Source organism: Tamandua tetradactyla, chromosome 1 (assembly GCF_023851605.1).
Source record: "Tamandua tetradactyla isolate mTamTet1 chromosome 1, mTamTet1.pri, whole genome shotgun sequence".
Classification (NCBI taxonomy): Eukaryota; Metazoa; Chordata; class Mammalia; order Pilosa; family Myrmecophagidae; genus Tamandua; species Tamandua tetradactyla.
In genome coordinates this window covers 216093314-216112778 of record NC_135327.1, presented here as the reverse complement: position 1 = coordinate 216112778, position 19465 = coordinate 216093314, and the positions used below count along the sequence as shown (strand labels likewise).

The window sequence follows — 19465 nt, the reverse complement described above, 5'->3', positions numbered from 1 at the left end:
GTCTCATTTCACTATAAGCCGCAAGGAGAAACCAGGCTGCACTTTTGACATTTAGTTTGGAAATCTCCTCTGCTAAATATCCGAGTCCACGGCTTTTAAAATCTGCCTTCCAGCCAAAGCCACTAATCAGCTTTGCCAGATTATCTGCCATTTTAAAACAAGGACACAGGTTTATAGTCACAGGTTATAGAGATTAGAATGTGAACATTTTGGGGGACCTTCCAGTCTCTAGTAACACGTGCCTCATTTCTGTCTAAGGCCTCATCAGAGGTATCTTCAAAATCTATATTTCTACCAAAAAATGATATTTTGATTAAAACATGGCTTTTCTAGGGGGCATACTTCCTTTCAAACCAGCACAGATGCTAAAAATAAAGGCATAGTTTCTGCTATGGTAGTAAACAGAACATTGTAAAATAGATGTTGAAAACAAGAAATTGCCATGGCTTTGATTCTTTTGGTTTGATACAATTGCTCTTCTATGATAGAGACAATTTTTATGAACACAGTTCTCTGAAAGTGATCTATGAAAATCAGATTTGAACAAAGATATGTCTTGGATACAGACTAGGTTCTATTCAGTGCAAATTATGAGGACACTGGCACTACCCAGGCTGATGGTAGAAAATGAGAATATAACCTTGCTGCTCTTCTTAATCCCTGATATCCCATTTTAAAAATTACTACAATCTCATGTGGGAGACCCAGGTTTTATTTCCAGCCCATGCACTTTCTGCTCCACCCCCCACCCTATCCCTCTCCCCACATTCAACAAGTGGTGCTGCAATAACAGGATAGTCACATGGAAAAAGAGTGAAATGCTACCCCCACCATACAGCATGCAAAAAAAAATTACTATAATCTTTACTTAGGCATAGATATGGGAAAGTGAAACATCAGTTATTAAAATTTCTTATCAAATGGTTGAATGCTTTGGAAGAGATGATACTGAGAGGTGGGTAGTTTATCTTCAGGAACTTAAGCTTCTTTTGGAATCCTTTCCTGCAGGTAGGCAGAGAAATGGTCCCCCAAAATGTTCACATTCTAATCTCTATAACCTGTGACTATAACAGTTATGTAGTGTTAAGGATTGAACTGTGTCCCCTAAAAAGACGTTTAAATTTTAATCACTGGTCCTGTAACTATGACTTTATTTGGAAATAGGATGGTGTGATTAGTAAAGATGAGGCCAAACTGGAGTAGGGTGGTTCCTAATCTGATCAGACTGGTATTCTAACAAGCAAGGAAACTCTGACACAGAGAAAGAGACAGGGAGAGGAATGACCATGTGACTGAGCCAGAGACTGAGCTATTCTGTAACAAACTAGTAGCCAGGGGAGATATGGAGGATATTCTTCCCTTTAAGAGAAGCATGGCCCTGATGACACCTTGATTTCAGAGTTCTAGCCTTCAGAACCATGAGACAATAGACTTCTGTTGTTCAAGCCAATTAGTCTATGGTACTTGTTACAGCAGCCCTGGCAAACAAAGACAGGTGGCAAAGGGAAATTAAGGTTATAGATGGAATTAATATTGTTAATAAAATGACATTGAGATTGGGGAAATTACTCCAGATTATCAAGGTGGGGCAACATAATCTTAAAGGTCTTTATAAGTGGAAGAAGGAGAGAGAGGAGAGAATCAAATAGATGGTAACATGAACCAAACTCCTACCAACTGTTGCTGGCTTTGAAGACTGAGGAAGAAAGAAACCCATTAGCCAAGGAATCCCGGCCGCCTCTAGAAGCTGAAAAGGCAAGGCCACAGATTCTTTCCTACGAGCCTCCAGTTCTGCCAACCCTTGATTTTAGCCCAGTGAGAACTGTGTCAGACATTTGACTTACAAAATAGTAAGATAATAACTTGGGTTGTTTTAAGACGCCAAGTTTGTGGTAATTTGTTATAGCAGCAATAGGAAACTGCATTTACCTTTCCTGATAACTTCTGTCCTCTCCCTGGAGATTCTAGGCACTGTCTTCCGGACTTTTCTTCCTTTGCCCTTGAGGATTCGATATGACATTAACATCTTAGTATATGTCACTTACCACTCCATACTTCCATTTTACGCACTTTCTCTAACAAAATCTAACTATATAATTTATCCTTCATTAAGGAAATTTAGGAATAATCAAGTAGGTGGAGAACAGTCTTTCGGAAACAGAAATTATCACAATTTCTCCTAAATCATTTTAACTAGACTTCTATCACCTGATCAACCTTCATAACAATGAATAGTATAATTTTTCAGGATTTAGTAGTCCAGCCCTTTTTAGTTTTCTTTCCTCCTAATGACCCATTTTTTTTCTGGGCTAAAATGAGCTGCACTGATTACTTATGGATACATTTTCTGTGTCAGCCTCGTCTAACTACACACTCAAACAGGATGTGGTTAACTTTGTATTTATTTTGACTTTCTATTAATTTGCTAATGTTCCTCAATAAGAAATTAATATTTAAAAGGTGGGGACAAGCATTGTTGCTACACAATTCTGCCTGTGCCAAAAGGGAAATGAACTTGCCGGGTACTTATTCTCTTACCTCTGCTTAGTTTACTGGCCCAGATTGGTCAAAACCTACCGCTCAAGAGTTCAGCATTTTTCCGAACCTGCACGGACTTTCCCCAATATCTCACAAAGCTTCCCTTCTCTGCCTGCACTACACTGATAAATGCTTTTATTTTCACAGCAACTCTTCAAGGAGTGTACCGAAGGGGTTGACCTTGACAGAGGTTTCCAGCGTGAATTCCTGACTATCACAGAGTTGGGTTTTCAATCATTGTTAGGAATTTACTTTTTCCTAAGTGTAAACGGTTTATTTTTAGGCTCAATATTCTAAATTTTGGACAGCCTACTACACCAGTGTTAAAGACGACGTAGTATCCTATTAAGTATATACAAATAGGTGTATAGTTTACAACAGGTCTAGAAACGTTCCTCTCACAAACCTTAACTTGAAAGCCCAAGATTTCCACTTGGCTGAAAACTCAGCTCTCCTCCTTTATAGGCAGGGGTTTTGCTTATTAAGAGAAAACCTTACTCTCCTCCGTCACATCTTTTAGTGCGGACTATCGTTTCTCTGCGACAGTGAAACACTGGGAAGAGCAACTTGTGCCAAGGTCACCGGGGAAGCGGCAGAAAGCTAGGACAAGGCGGGCAGCCGGACTTCCGGGAGGGGTCCGCGTCCAGCAGGGGTCCCGCAGGCCCCAGACGTTCCTCAGGACGGTGGACCAGTCACCGGTCGCGGGAGACGCGGCGCTCTCCCGAAGCCCGCTCCTGTCACAACGTGTTGCTGACCCGGGACCGAGCCGCCATGGCCACAGACCTTGACCGGGGCTGCAGCGACTGCCAGCCGGGAAAAAAGATGACTTCTCGACACAAATGTAGGCCGCTAGCGGGTGTGCAACAAGTCACTTTTCCAGCATCGCTCGGGGTGCTTCCGGTTCCCAGCGCCGCCCCTCGGCTCCACCCCCGCCCGGGCTTCCTCCCCACCCCCAGGTCAGTTTCCTCCTCCCAGCCGCGGCGTAGGGCCCCCCCCCTTCCGTTCCATTTAATTGTTGGATTGTTAGCGCCGCACTCCCGCTGGCGGCCGGCAGGGGGCGGAGTTCAGGCCTGGACTTCCCCTCCGGGCGTTCCCGGGGAGAGCGGTCGCCGAGTGGGGGAGGGGAGGACAGGGCGCGGGGACGCGGTTCCGTCGGCGTCGGCGCTACATTTGGGGACGACTAGGCGAAGAGGCTGCGGCTGCCGCATCAGAGCTGACGTGGGGGCTACGTGGGTCCGCCGCCGGCGCCAGCGCGGGGTTGCTGGGTGGCAGCGCTGCTCCTGAGCGGCGGGCCCGGCTCGGCGTCCCCACCTCCTCCCGTCCGTAATCAGTGACGAGGTCCGCTACGTAAACTCATCGCGGCGGGTAAGTTGCGCGTCTGCCCCGGACCTAGAGACCTAGGAGTCGGCGACGCGGGAGCAGGAGGCGGAGGAAGGAGGCGGAGCGGAGCCCGGGTCCGCGGCCCGGAGGGCTGGGGTTGCGGCGGGTTGGCTGGCGGGCACCCGGGCTCCGGGCTCCGCCGAGGAAGCGGCGGCGGCGGCGGCGGCCGGTGTCCAACCCGGTCGCCAGCGGGAGCGGCCTCCGGGACCGAGGTGGGCCGTGCTCCGGGCCCGCCAGCAAGACCAGCCCCGACGAGAGCACCGCGGCCCCAGACGTGGCTCGTCCCCAGCTCGGCGGCCGGGCGGCCCCGGGGGCTTCCCGCTCCGAGTCCGGCGCCTCCTGCCAGACGCCACCAGCCGCCCGGCCCAGGACTGGAGCCCGCAGCCTCCGCAGGCCGACCTCGCCCGGCCCCCTGGCCCTTGTGGAGATGCGCAGCGCGTCCGCTTTAGCGCCCTCGTCCACCTCGTTCCTCCAGTTGGCTCGCTCGTTGCTTTAATTTTAATCAGATAACTCTCCTAGGCCTGAAACGGGCTCGGCAGATTTCTAAGTCCTCCTCGACTTCTTCTGAACTTGGGAGAAGTCGGAAAAGCCTTATTGCTCTCATGAATGCGGTTCTCACTCTTTGGAAAGGGGGAGAAAAGAAAAAAAAAAAGAAACGAGAATTGCGAATGTTGGTTTTGTTTACCGCAGCCGACGATTAATAACATCTTCGTCTCAGTTTTATGTACTCGGTCTAGAAATGAATTGACGTGACCCATTTCTTCTGAAATATGAGTAAGAGGGGCATCGCGATTGAATCTCTTGAGTCCGGACACGATAGGTCTGATGAGATACTGCTTGTGAAGGAGGAACAAATCCGTTCCAGCTGGTAGAAAGCGCAGTTTCTCTTGTTCTGATGTTTGCCCTTTTAGGGTCACCTAGCAAGGTTCCTAGAACCTGTCGAGTAGGGAATAAGTGCATTATTCAGCATAGTTCTTCATCCTGCTATCCATTACGTGTATACCAGAGCTCTAAATTGGCAACCACTTAGACGTTTTCTGCGTTGTGTTAAATAATGCAGTCAAATTTTCAGAAATTTTGACTTACATGGTCAGCCCGGAAGTCTGAGTAAAAATTTAAGAGCCTTTCTTACAGTGTGGCTTACCTACGTGATTTGTATCAAGTTTCTGCTTATTTGCTAAACTGATGGAGTGCAACCACCTTCCCTTGAATATAATCCTAGAGGCGCAGATCAGGTATGAAAATTGTATTAGGTTACATTAATTATTCGTGTTCTCTGTCTTGTAGTTATTAAAAACTAACACCAAGAAAACCTGAAAATATGTAGTTTAAAACTCAAATTCAAATGCCTATGATTAATGTCATGATTTTTGAAATACGATTTTAGATCATGATCTCAGTATATTTGCAGCTGTTTTGTATTGTTAAAAACAAAGGTGTACACAATATCTCCAAGACTGATCAATAACTTTTTATTTCAAACAGTTACAATTTTTTTCCTTGTGGATGCTACATTTTTTTACTACTGTTGATCCTCTTTCGTGGGTTACAAGTTTCTTTCCACATAATAAAATAATAGCAGCCTTTAAATCTTTGAATTTAAAAGTAACTTAAAAAAAAATTCCCCCTTCCCAGAGGTAGGTAAATTTCAAACAATGTTTTGACCAATAAATGCTAATTAAGTATTAATAAAAATGATTTTTAAAGAATTACTTATTGATCCAAATACAATTAAAAAGACATATTTAAATGGTTTTGATATGAATGAGTAAAACAAAGTATTTTCATGTTAAGTGTTGATAATCACAGACATTTTTGGTGACTCTGAAGGGATCAGTGTAAGCATATGCTTTCCTAGTGAGTTAATGGTCAGCGTGGAATCATTTGGTTGAGTGTTCACATGTATTTACACTGGTATTTTGTATCCCTATTTTTGTAAGACAATGTGAATAAATTTTTATTAAATGTATAAATACAGGAGCTTTTTTAGTCTTTGTTTTTGCATTGTTACTGAAATTTGCTTCTACTGATGAATTTAGCAAGAAACAGGTCCCGTAGGTCTTCTGGTTTTCTACTGTATTCTATTTTCCTATTGAGGGGAGTCATTGCATCATTGACATATGAAGTCGTCTTTAGAATTATGGCCATTTCATGAAAATTAAGGAAGGGTTTCAAATTATTAATAGACATAAGGAATCCTGGACACATCTTTACCGGTACAGCTAACCATTTCTGAGTCTGTCCAAATTTATATTTTCTCCAAGTAAACATTGGGCCAGAAAATTGAGCCAGCTTTATTGTTGGAATAATGTATTGGAAAGCTCTCACATGTCTTGTACCTTCTATATAGATTTCTCAAACTAAAACTGAACAATGCAAACACTTAGCTAAGCCATTGATATTTTGATGTACTGTCAGCATTGATTGCTAAGGAAATAAGCCTGAAATGTCTGAATTTTGTTAAGGGTTTATACGTTATGAAACAGCTAGATTCCATGTAGAGAAACCTACTTTGAGAAGAGTTATCATGTATCAAATACAGTTTCGATATCAATATTATCAGTAGGGAAACTTAAAAATACAGATTCCAGGGAAAATGTATCTCATCTGTTACACATAGGAAGAAATAAACGTTTTTAATTGCTAGGTTAATTTTTTATTTTTCAATTTTTAGTTTTAATTTTGCTATAATTTTCAAATATTTTTATTGAGAAATCTTCACACACATACATTCCACTTATGGTGCAGAATCAGTGGCTCACAGTATCATCACATAGTTGTGTATTCGTATCATGATCATCCCCTAGAACGTTTGCATCACTCCAGAAGAAAATAAAAAGAAAAAAGAAACTCATACATGCCATACACTTCACCCCTCTCATTGATCACTAGTATTTCCATATACTCAATTCATTCTAACCTTTGTCTCCCCTATTTTTTTTAAATCCATTTTGTTTTACACATCTGTCCATACCCTGGATAAAAGGAGCATCAAATACAAGGTTCTCACAGTCACACAGTCACTTTGTAAACATTATATCTATACAGTCATCTTCAAGAATCAAGGTTACTGGAACACAGCTTAATGGTTTCAGGTACTTCCCTCCACCACTCCAATACACCATAAACTGAAGAATACCTATATAATGCATAAAAATAACCTCCAGGATAACCTCTGGACTGTTTGAAATCTCTCAGCTACTGAATATCTTATCTTGTCTCATTTCTCTCTTCCCCTTTTTGGGCAAGAAGGCTTTCTCAATCCCTTGATGCCAGGTGTCAGCACATCCCAGGATTTCTGTCCCACGTTGCCAGGGAGATTTACACCGTCCTGGAGTCATGTCCCACGTAGGAGGGAGGTCAGTGAATTCACTTGCAGAGTTGGCTCAGAGAGGCCACATCTGAGCAACAAAAGAGTTTCTCTGGGGATGACTCTTAGGTATAATTTTAAGTAGGCTTAGCCTATCCCTTGCAAGAATAAGTTCCATAGGAACAAACCCCAAGACTGAGGGCTTGGCCTATTGATTTGGTTGTCTCCACTGCTTGCAAGAGTATCAGAAATTCTCCAAATGAGGAAGTTGAATATTTCCTCCTTTCTCCCCAGTCTGCCAAGCGGACTTTGCGAATATTTCTTTATTCATTGCCCACAGTACTCTGGGATTTATTGAGAAATCCACTTACCTGAGCAGACCAACCAAATCTCAGGCCCTATTCAAGATTCCATAATAATTTACTTTTAAAGAATAGAAGGGCATTTAAAATATGTTTTACCATGGAAACTGCACAATAAAATATCCACAGAGTATGCTGTTATTAAAAGTAAATGTTTCCACTCCCAGGTTTCCTTTTTTTGTGTCTCTAGGATATCCAGTATAGAATAAGAGAATGAAGACAAAAACTTAAAAATGACATCAATGGAAATTTATCTTGATAGTACCCTTTTTATTTGTTGATGCATGAGTCGGTAATTGATATTACTGTCTTGAAAACATCTCAAGTCCTATTTGTATAAATCAGTTATAGCAAAGTGTAAAAAATAAAACGATCTCTGTTTTGTGTATCTCATGACTGACCTTCTCGGGAGTGTTAGAGGAGACTGCCAGCAAGATGTATTTGAAATAAATTTTATAAATAGGAGGTAAGCAGACTGGTTTTATGGGAAGTTTTGTGGAGTTTTGCTTAAAGATTGCTTTAAAAAAACTCTCACTGATAAGGAAAGAAATGCTTGTGCTGAGAAACCTTTCTAGCAATTCCTTCAGGTTCTTTTGAAGGCTCCTGGTTCTCCAAAGTGCAGACGGTCTCCATGCATGCTTTTTAACAAGGCCTGTTGAATGATACAACCAGGCCAATTAAAATGTCAAAATAAAATCCTGTGAAATTTTAATAGTGGGATATATGTGATTCTAATATATTATTTAAAGAATTTTTACAAAAACTCAGTTTCTTTAAAGTTATTTTGGTGAAGCATTAAAGTTAAGGTGATCTCAACTCAAAATGTCATCCAGTTTTGTTATCTTAAAAGAGCCTCAATTTTTGAGCCTCGAGTTTTTTCATTGATAGCACTTTTTTTGTTTTGTTTTGTTTTGCTTAGAAATGTTTTTAACAGGAATTTATATGCCATAATTAATGATGGTTAAAGATTCCAGCTCTCGAATTGGGGCAACTATATCACAGACAAAAGATCCATATTATGTATATAGACACTGGGATGCTTTTATTCCATTTAAAATTAGTAGAAGAGTTGAATTTAACTTAATTAGGCATTTCATTTTCATTAGAAAAATACCGGTTTTGTTGAGACTCAAGATAGGACCAATCTAGGTAAGTATCATACGTTGTATTTCATTTCTCTGAACTTTAGCTAACTCAAGTGTCTTCTCTGTCCTTTTCCAGATTCACTAATTAGTAATTAAATGCATTTATACCTGATGTGTAGATAAGTATTTTGGAATACATTAAAAATTCAGTAATGAAGCATGCTTTTGAAAAGAAAAACCCTACAATGACTTCTTTAGTCAAGCAAATAACTCCACTATAAAAATTTGTGGGATTTATGTGTGATTTTCAAGTGATGGTAGAGATTAGAGTGGAGATAAACCATGATTATTTGAATTTCATATTTCATTTCTCCCTAACAGCTGATTCTGCTGTTCATTGACTGTAAAATAGCCAAAGGCAGACAGGGGTGGAGGGAAATTATAAAAGAAAGCGGCACTTGAATAGTTAATTGTTTGGTGATTTTAGTAAAGAGTTAAGATTTCTTAAATAATAATAGGTATATCAAGCAATTAAATTGAAGTAGACTTTAATCTAATTGGCAAACCTCACCTCCTGTTTTTATTTATGATTTATGTTTGAAATATTAAAGACCTTATTTACAAGAATTTGAAATACTTATTTATAGATAGTGCTCCTGGGAGCTTCTATTTCTACACAGAAGCGTTAAGATTGTTTACAATCTTTATTTGAAAGTCACTCTAGTGTTGCTTTACAAAAAAGTACAAAACATTTTTAAGTGGTATAATTTCCTATTACTACCATCTCATTTTGTCTTCCTTATGCATCTTCACCTGAAATCTTTAATAGCTATAGGCACATTCCTATTAACTTTGGGTATATAGCTGCTAGGAATTACTTCTCTCTCCTAGCTAGCTCCCTCTACTCCCAACTTTTCAAAGGACTTGGTTGAGAATGACAAGCTTTACAATAATGAAGTCATTTTCTTCCCTTATTTTTTAAAACTTGCTTGCTGTTGCTACTTAAACTATACTTGAACTATGAAGATTTCCTACTTTCCAAAAAAACTTAAGAATTTGCTTCATCCCAGTACTAAAGGAAAATATTGTACTTCTCTTTCTCTTCCTACTTCCATAAAGAGGTGTACTGCCTGTTATTTCATATTCTGTGCTGTAGCCATTTATATATTTAGTAACTGCTGGAGAGATCTGTGGGCTGCTTAGACTTTTGTCACTTCAACTAGATAATATCTGTTGTGCTTAACCTCACTGGTGGAAGGGGAGAAAGATAAACATTTACAAATAATAAATTTCCTTCTATAATACTGTTTTTCAATTCCATCAAAGGCACAAAAATTATTTTTTTATTTGAATAATCAGTTTCATTGTAGATTTCTTGACAGTTTTAATTTTAGAAGTAGCAAGCCATCATATAAACTAAATAAAGAACTTTATGTCTATCAGGATGAACATGTTATTAACCTTAATTGAAATAGTTTATAAATTTTAAACACTGTTATATTTGACATTACAAAGTGACTGTTAGGTTAACCTCTCTTTTTTGCCTCATGTTGTTTTAGTCTTTTGTTTTCTTCCTCCTGATTTCTTAAGTATATTACAACTTTTATCCTGGAATCTCAAAAAGCTACAAAAACAAGGCCCAAGGAGGAGACCAGCTTTGTCTTCTACTCTAACTTTTCTCTAGACATTCCTTCATCTTCTTTTGCTTTACTCCTCAATGTAAGACAGATGAGGAAAAAAAAAAAACTATGAATGCTTAAAAAAAGAGACTATAGCATTTGTATGTTTTTTCTTTGTTTCCATGTCAGGGCAGCTTAACTTTGAAAAGAAGGGCAAGGAAGCATGTTCTTAGTATACTTCTGTTTATTGCTCCTGAATTGACTGGTAATAATGGGAGGGAAATCTATTAGTGCTGTATATTAACCACAATGTTTGTAGTGTTTTCATGTCATCGGATGAACATAGATATTTTCTCATGCAAAATTCAGGTTAGCTTGAGAATAGTTTTTTATGTGTCATTGATCTCTTTGTATGATACAGTCTATTGTCCTTTTTTCCCCCAGAAAAAATGTTTTTAAAATGTGTAAAGATAGACATAGAATTATAAAGGAAGTCAGTTTATTGAGATAAAGTTATCAAAATATAGAAGACAAATTTACGATACAGCATTATGGATTTAATGCAAGAACTAGCCAAAATTTAATGATGGATCTAATAACCACCTAAATTTCCTAATCATGGTGGGTGTAAATGATATTTTAAGATATATTTAACACCTGTAATGTGATGTGAAAATATCTATGATTTCTATTGTCGATGACTAAGTCTCAGAAACCATTAACATTACTGCTGTGGCTTTTTGCTTACATTCAAAACTGAAAGAAATACTAAATTTCATTTAGGAGTTAGTGAATCAAAGATGTAATGTTTTTCTGTTCAAATTCAGGGACTCCTGAAAAAAATCTGTGGACCCCAGGTTGAGAACTCCTGCTCTATGTAAAAGTAACCAAAAATACCTCATTTTGGAGAATTTAGTAAAAGTTGTGTTTTTTTCCTATAACACTTAGAAGTTTTTTTTAAAACCAAACTTTTGTAAGTGGTCTGCTAAATATTTTTCTTTGCTTGTTTCCATATTGTTTTTAAATAAGATGTAGTTTTGTTTTTGACCTGATAATTTTTTTTTTGCAAATGAGTGGTATGCATTTTTCATTTATTATCTTCTTTTTTAATTGTGAAAAATAACATATATACAAAAAAAAACTAAATTTCAAAGCACACTGCAATAATTAGTTATAGAACAGGTTTCAGAGTTTGGTATGGGTTACAGTTCCACAATTTTAGGTTTTTTCTTCTAGCTGCTCCAAGACACAGGAGACTAAAATACCTATATGTATTTTAAAATCCACTGATCGTGTAGCATTTTTTTAATTTTAATTTTTTTTAGTGACAGTGATCCTATAATGTGGTTTATAGGATAAGTAATATTTAGAAAGAATGAACTAGTAGACCTTACGGGTGGTTTTATTAAACTGCCTTTTCTTCATGAAGCGTGCACCTATTGTTGTCTTATACTTTAAAGAACAGGATCATGCATGAATTATTATCTGTAAAATATTAATTAAATATTTCAAATGTGTTATTAACATGGATGTTTAACTTGTTAATCATCTTTTGGAAATGTAAATATTTATCATAAATACTGGTTCTAATTCAATGTACATCCTAAAACTGGTGAAAAATTGTTTTTCAGAAATTGTTCCTCATGGTGAAAGAAATAACATAAATAATAAATTTTAACCTGTAGAAATACATCATGTTTATTAAAATTTTTCATTTTAAATACTCAGTATTGAATAAAAACATGGCTTGTATTTATGTGTAATTTTGTCTTCTTAAATGTAGAATTTGGAATAAGTGACTAATCCCTAAAAGCTGTTCTATCCAACAAAGTTACAACTGGAGAATCAAAAAAAGTCAGTTGAGAAATCATGAAATCACAGTATACATGATTTAAACATTTCATTTGTATTCAAAACATATATGGATATAAATGTATTTTCATTCGTTTGTGGTTGTAGGCTCAAGCGTATTTCTTTTTATTTTGAATATACTAATTGCAGTATATTGTTTGGTTTTGTAGTCTTTCTTGCAAAAAAAAAATCTTAGAGCATACTTTGTAACTTCTGTTTTTGAAAGTAAAGCAAGAACCTCACTTTTTTTTTTTTTTTTGCATTGGCCATGGGCAGGCAACGGGAATCAGACCCAGATTGCCAGCCTGGCAGGTGAGAACTCTGCCTGCTGAGCCACCATGGCCTGCCCAAGAACTTCACTTTTGCAAATGTCTTTATAAATAACTACATTTTTGTAATATTTTCCAATATTTTATAATTCTCTCCAACTATAATATCTAGTTCAAAGCAGGTATTTTTTTTTTTAAAGCAATCTGCCTTTATAACTTTCCAAACCATTCGATTTAATTTTCATAGTTACGGCTCTCTTTTTTAACTATTTCATCTGTCAACATACTATTGAACAAAATTCAAAAATTGCAACAATAAGTATGACTGGCATAAAAAGACTTGGTGATAAACATGGCTAAGTCTTGATAAACCCACAAACCAGATGGTAGGAACAGAAGCCCGGCTTGGGCACACTGGAGAGAAACTGCTATAGGGTATTGACTATACTAGGTTTTACAAAGGAATGAGAACATTGATTAATAACAATAGCTAGTTGATTAGGCAGCATTGGGCAGGTAAGCTTTTATATTCTAATAAAGTTGCCTGAGAAGTTTAATTTTTATATGTATATCTAATTTTCCCAGAAAGTTACATTACAATATTAAAATAATCGAAACAGTATATTTTCAAATTTTTATAAGTATAAATACTCTTTTAATTAACATTTTAAATATAATCACTATAGAGAGCAATACATTAAGGGATACTTGATACCAATGAAATGAATTGACGGTAGTATTTCAGCAGATGAATAGACCAACGTACTGGTGAAGAGTGGGTGGAATTCCAAATGTTATTTCTGAAATCAAATCTAATATAGATAGAAAGTTTTTATCAATATAGGTTTCCACCAAGTACACACAAAAACCCACATCCAGGCAAATATTTTTCAACTCATTTTTCTTTTAATGTAAACTATTGTCTACCTGTAATAAACTATTTTAAAATATCCCTTTCAGCTCTAAATGACCAAACTTTGCAGGTAAGAGAAAGTCATGTACAGACATTATGTCAATAACCTTTGGTTTTAGGCATAAGGGAGATTGGCTTAAAAATTTCAACCTCAGGCTATCCTGTGAAAATTAATTCAAGGGTTGTGTCTTAGGCTAAATAGAATATTTTAAATTAGTGTTTTAATTATCGTATGATGCCCATCCTAAGATCATATTGGGACATTAGAACTCTTTTATCATGTAGGTGTTTTGGGAGGACAATGTTAAGTCCAGCCCTTGGCCATTCGATAAGAACATATTCTGAGACATTAAAACCAGATTTGGGGTGAATTCAATAGTATAAAAAGCAACTGAGTTTTTCAAATTCTGCATAGTTATATGGTGTGGTAAACTGGGACCTCCTGCTTCACAAATCTACACAAGATAATTTTGAACTTGGAAAACTGATGGAATAGGAAGGAGAGGCACACCTTAAAATTTGAATGCCTTTACAACAACCTTCATGAACGCCTACCAAATACCTAATTTATGATGATCAGAACTTTGGATATTTATCCTAAAGGTAAGGGGAGCCATAGGTGGATTGTGAATGAGGAAATAGCATGTTCAAGTTTGCATGCTGTGGTCTACTGAAGTCTGGATTATGAGGAATTGAGATGAGATTTGAGTAAGATGAAGGAATAATAAAGACCAGGTGGGAGGCTTATTGCTTTAATCATGTGAAGAAATGATTAGGTTCAGAGTTAAAGCAGTGGCAATGAGGATGGAGAGAGTCAAGACATATTCAGGGGTTGGAATTACTGGAGCCAAGTAAGCTAATGTTCCTTGTCTGTCTTCCAAGCACAATTAGACGTTTTATGTTCATGACTATGTTTCCTGTTCACGATATGATTGGTATTATCTCCATTTGGCAGATTAGGAATGAAGCATACAGAAATTAGTAGTTCAAGATCACACAGCTAATAACGACAGTACTCAGATCCACACCTGGATCAACTGCAAAAGCTAGTGGTGCTCTTTATACCCCACTGCTTCTGTTCTGCTGGACCACATTGCTGCTTCAGGAATTGGGGACAATGGAAATGGGGAGTCAAGGGAGAGAAGAACACCCAGATTGGGTGGCTGAGTCAATGATGGTATCAGTCACCCAGATAAGAGTATGGTAAGGAGAGTTGCAGAATGGGGGAGTTGAGTTGAATTTTGAACAACTGGGGCTTGATGTGTGAGCCAGTCAGTAAGAGATGTCCGATGGGCAGGTGCATAGGGAGCTAGAATTCAGGAGGCAGAGAGCTTGATTGGCTGTGAGATTTGAGCCTCATCAAATGAGGATGAATTAGTCCAGGGAGAAGGTGTGGAGAAGAGGTTTTGGTGACTGGAAGATTGGGCAATACCAACTTTTAAAGACTGGGCCAAAGAAGATTGAGAACGTAGGGTCAGATAATTTGGAAGAAAAGTATGAAAGTGGTGTCATAAAAAATTCAAGGAGAAAGCGCCGAATCTTAACCACTAGACCACTAGTGAGATTCAAGGAGAGGAATTTCAGGAGTGTAGGAAATGCTATGGACCTTTAAGGAAGATGTGGTCTAAAAAGCATTCTTTAGGATTTTGCAAGCAGGCAGGCATTGGTGACTTGGGAGAGATGCTTGGAATGGAACAGTTCTTGGATGATCCGGAGTCAGGATCAGGTTTGTTTTATGATCATTATTCTGGTATGAAGCTAGTCTTTTTTGCTTTTTTGACATAGGAAGATTACTGTGGCTATCGCAGGAAGCTGACACTTTCTTCTATTCTGGTTGCCTCTGGGAAGAAGAGATGGTGGTTGTACCTGGATAGCACTGAATACCTTTTTCTATTTTTGGAGTTTGAACAATAAGAATGTATTACTTATTACAAAATAAAACTAAAGAAAAATTTTATTTCCAAGAAAAATATAGAAATCTGCTTACATGGTACCGAGATCATAATTATTCAAATAACTTTATCATAATTATTTTTTGCATGTCTGTTTCCCGCATCAGAATGCAGGCTCCTGAAGAGTGGGGGCATTTTATTATCTCTGTGCCCCTCATGCCTAGCATAAAGGCCTGACATGTAATGAGCAATGATCATTGTTTAATAAATAAAAGAACTGGGTGGGCCACGGTGGCTCAGCAGGCAGAGTTTTTGCTTGCCATGCCAGAGACCTGGGTTCGATTGCTGGTGCCTGCTCATGCAAAAATAATAATAATAATAATAAAATAAAAATAAATAAAAGGACCCCACCCTTTAGGTTACACAGTTTTGTTTTTTTTTTTTTTTTTTGGTTACACAGTTTTTAAGGAATAATATGTCCCCATGTAAAATACTAGCACAGTGTAACTACAGAATAAATTTTAAACCGAATGATTGGCACTATCCTTGCTTTTTGTGTTGTGGATAGCCTGGTTCAGATGCCCCACACCTCGTGTTGTCCCTGTGGTGAGGGTGCAGGAGGTAGCAGCAAGAACCACTGCCAGCTGTCTGCACAGTTTCAAAATGGACTGGGATGGGAAGACAGTAGTTTGGGGGTGACCACTTAGGAGGGAACCCTTTGACCTTTTCAACTCTAAAATTCTCCCAGATAGCCTTTTGTCTTTTTCTTTGCCAGTTTTACTTTTCTGTATGGAAAATGGACATATTTTAAGATATCAGTTTTTAAATGGGATTTAATTATTGGCATTTTATTTTATAGCTGGAGTGTCTAAACAGCTTTTTCTTTTTTAATGGATTGAGGGCTATCAAAAGGATTTTTTACATGAATTTGTAAATTTTGTTTGGAACTAAAATATTTTAATGAAAGCCAGTGTTGAATTTAAGGTAAACAAATAAACTGTTGAACTTGAATTTCTTAAATTTTAAGAAAATGATAAATTAAGTTTCTTAAATTATTACTGCCATTTTAAAGTAGAGCTGATTCCTGCAACCTATGCTTAGCAAGTATTAGATGATGTAGACAACACTCTCCTTTTCCTTCAATAGAAAATAATCTGAGCCATAAGTACTCATTGAAGCTTTGTGAATTTTTTCCCTAAGAAGATAAAAAAATTGAATAAAAGTAAGATTGAAAAAATATGGGGTATTTTCAGCTTCCTATTCTATCTGTTTTGTTTTGTTTTTAGTTGTATAGAAATTAGAGTATATTCCTGGCCTAGTTTTCAGAGGTTTTACTTTTTAAAAAATTAAATATTATGATTTCCCAATTCAACATTGTAATTTTACTGCAGGATAAATAAAGAAGAAAACAGGGAAGGAGCAAAGCTTTGGTTACAAATGTCTTAATAATGAGCAAATGTGGCAGCAAAAAATATATTAAGACAAATCTAAGGTAGGTGGGTGTATATTTTTCTGTTCTTTTGAAAATTTTACTTAGCTTAAAGTTAAAATGATGGGTGAATATATTATGTATATGTACACATTTCTACATGTATGATATGTATGCATGTATATTACATATATATTATAATAATAATAAAGTAATATATATACCCAAATCAATCAGATGTTTAACTAAGGTATTCATCTTCTACCTTGTACTGTGCTTGGCACTGTAAGGAATAAATGGATATTGTCTTCTTTTTAGAGAGTGGACCATTTATTTAAGAACATGGACAATTCAGTGAAATTGTAGAATTAGTCCCCAGAGTTTTAGTCTTCCTCTTTTCCTTTAGACTGTACTTGTAGTTAACTTTGTAAAACAGAAGAAAAGCTTTACCAGAGTTTTACAGAAATCAAACTAGAATTTTTCAAGTTTTTCTGTTGGTTATTTTCAGAATGTTGTTTCATTGATTGGATCTTGTTTTAAAAATAAAGAAATTTTCTATGACATTTTTTGTAAAACTGTTTAAAAATAGAATAGAAGCAACTTTAATAACTTTTCCTTTTTACAATGGACTCTAGTTTTAGAAGGGGTGAAAAACATTGCGAGTACGATACAGATTAGAGAAGTTGTATTCATTAATTGAACATTTCAGTTATAAACAGTAAACTGCCTTTGTCTTACTTTCATTTAGATATTGTTGGCCCATATTTCCTCATCCCTGCTTTGCTCTTATAATAACACTTTTCTGGGTATCCATGATAGCATTCCTTTAAAAATTTTTCTTTTGTATCTTAATCTCCATACCTGTCTATTTCTGAAACAGATGTATGCCTAAATAACTTTGGTGATTAACTGTTTTGGTATTTCTATAATTATAAATAGAATTTTTATTAATATATTCCTTTGTTTTTGTTTCTTGAAAGTGTAAGTTGTATACCTTCTGATTGTATTGTACTGAGCAAATAGTACTGTACTGTTGTACTTTAGTACTTTGGGAGTTATTATAGTATGATGTAAATGTTCTATAATAGTCCTAGAAAATAATGGAAAAAGCAAAAAAATAAAATGCTGCCCCCAGAAAATAGTTCACCGGACAAGTCTTTTAAAATTGTGCTAGTGTATGGATCCTATTTTTTTTTTTTTTTTTTTTTTTTTTAAAGGAAAGACAGAGAGAAGGAAGGAAGGATAGAAGGAAGGAAGGAAGGAAGAAAGGGAAACATTTTTAAACATTTTCTTGTTTTATTGTATTCTGTTTCTCCGTTTTTGTTACATGGGCTGGGGCCGGGAATCGAACCGAGGTCCTCCGGCATAGCAGGCAAGCACTTTGCCCGCTGAGCCACCGCGGCCCGCCCTGGATCCTATTTTTTTAAACAATAGTCACATTAACGTTTTATTTAATTTTATCCCTGTATATTAGAGACAGGCTAGAATACCATTTGCTTTTGTATCAAGGGAGAAAAAGGTTTGCGGAATGATGGAAAGTAAAGATTTCAGAAGAAATACTTAACCTTCATGAGAAAAGAACATTTCTACTACTTTTAATTGTTTATAGGGTTAAAAATGCCCATTTCAAACAAATCCATATCTGTTCTTTAAAGTTGTGGAACCAAATATTTGTGTTTTGCTAGCTGTTATTTATTTTTTTTTAAATACCAAACAAATGCAAACAATCATAACTTTTGATCACTCTGTTCTACATATATAATCAGTAATTCACAGTATCATCACGTAGTTGCATATTCATCATCCTGATCATTTCTTGGAACATTTGCATCTATTCAGAAAAAGAAATAAAAAGAAAACAGAAAAAAATTCATACATACCATACCCTCCACCCCTCCCCCTCACTGATCACCAGCATTTCAGTCTAAATTTATTTTAGCATTTGTTCCCCCTATTATTCATCTTTATTCCATATGTTTTACTCGTCTGTTGATAAAGTAGATAAAAGCAGCATCAGACACAAGGTTTTCACAATCGCTCAGTCACATTGTGAAAGCTATATCATTATACACTCATCTTCAAGAAACATGGCTACTGGAACACAGCTCCACATTTTCAGGCAGTTCCCTCCAGCCTCTCCACTACATCTTGACTAACAAGGTGATATCTATGTAATGCGTAAGAATAACCTCCAGGATAACCTCTCAACTCTGTTTGGAATCTCTCAGCCATTGACACTTTATTTTGTCTCATTTCACTCTTCCCCCTTTTGGTCGAGAAGGTTTTCTCAATCCCCGAATGCTGAGTCTCAGCTCATTCTAGGGGTTTTCTCAATCCCTTGATGCTGAGTCTCGCTAGCTGTTAATTTATAGTGCTTAGTGGATTTTTTTGTTTTAGTTTTTACTGTTTTTTTTTAATTCTGTAATTTAGAATTATTAAGTGATTCCTCTCTAATAAGGATTATTTAAAATTAAGATGTAGGATAATTAATTAGCTTTAGTTCAACTATGTTTAATATTTGACTCAACAAATATGAGATTTGAGAGGAAAATTCTATTGATGCATCTTTCCAATTATAGTAGATTTAGCTGTGAAATATATAGTGAAAAATGCAAGATTGTAATGGATCTTTTTCTTACATTTCATAAATAAATTCTGTTTAGAGCACCTGAGGTTCCTAATAGAGTGGTAGTTAATAGGAGGTCAGAATTATTTAGAAACAGATCTGAATCCCATACTTATTATTTTTTTATTATAGAAGTTGTGGATTTACAGAACAATCATGCATAGAATATAGGATTCCCATACGACCACCCC

The 19465-nt window shown here is 36.9% G+C and overlaps 2 protein-coding genes across 17 annotated transcripts in view; one reads left to right on the top strand and one right to left on the bottom strand.

Moving 5' to 3' along the window:
- CUL2 (cullin 2) overlaps positions 1–3649 on the bottom strand; it is a 167674-nt gene extending 164025 nt beyond the window's left edge. The window contains exons 1-2 of one of the 3 annotated variants that reach the window (XM_077151922.1): positions 2945–3649; positions 1930–1999 (exon numbers count right to left, since the gene is read on the bottom strand). The gene's annotated coding sequence lies outside the window, so the exon portion shown is untranslated. The remainder of the gene's footprint in view (positions 1–1929; positions 2000–2944) is intronic. The other 2 variants (XM_077151926.1, XM_077151928.1) reach the window with 2 other exon arrangements.
- CREM (cAMP responsive element modulator) overlaps positions 3640–19465 on the top strand; it is an 85513-nt gene continuing 69687 nt past the window's right edge. For 3 of the 14 annotated variants that reach the window (XM_077151977.1, XM_077151966.1, XM_077151940.1), the window contains exons 1-2: positions 3654–3903; positions 16611–16711. In XM_077151977.1, coding sequence (XP_077008092.1) covers positions 16668–16711 — 44 coding nt within the window. In that variant the 5' untranslated portion in view covers positions 3654–3903; positions 16611–16667. Of the gene's footprint in view, positions 3904–4633; positions 5154–16610; positions 16712–19465 lie in introns of those variants that run through there. The other 11 variants (XM_077151985.1, XM_077151974.1, XM_077151961.1 and 8 more) reach the window with 9 other exon arrangements.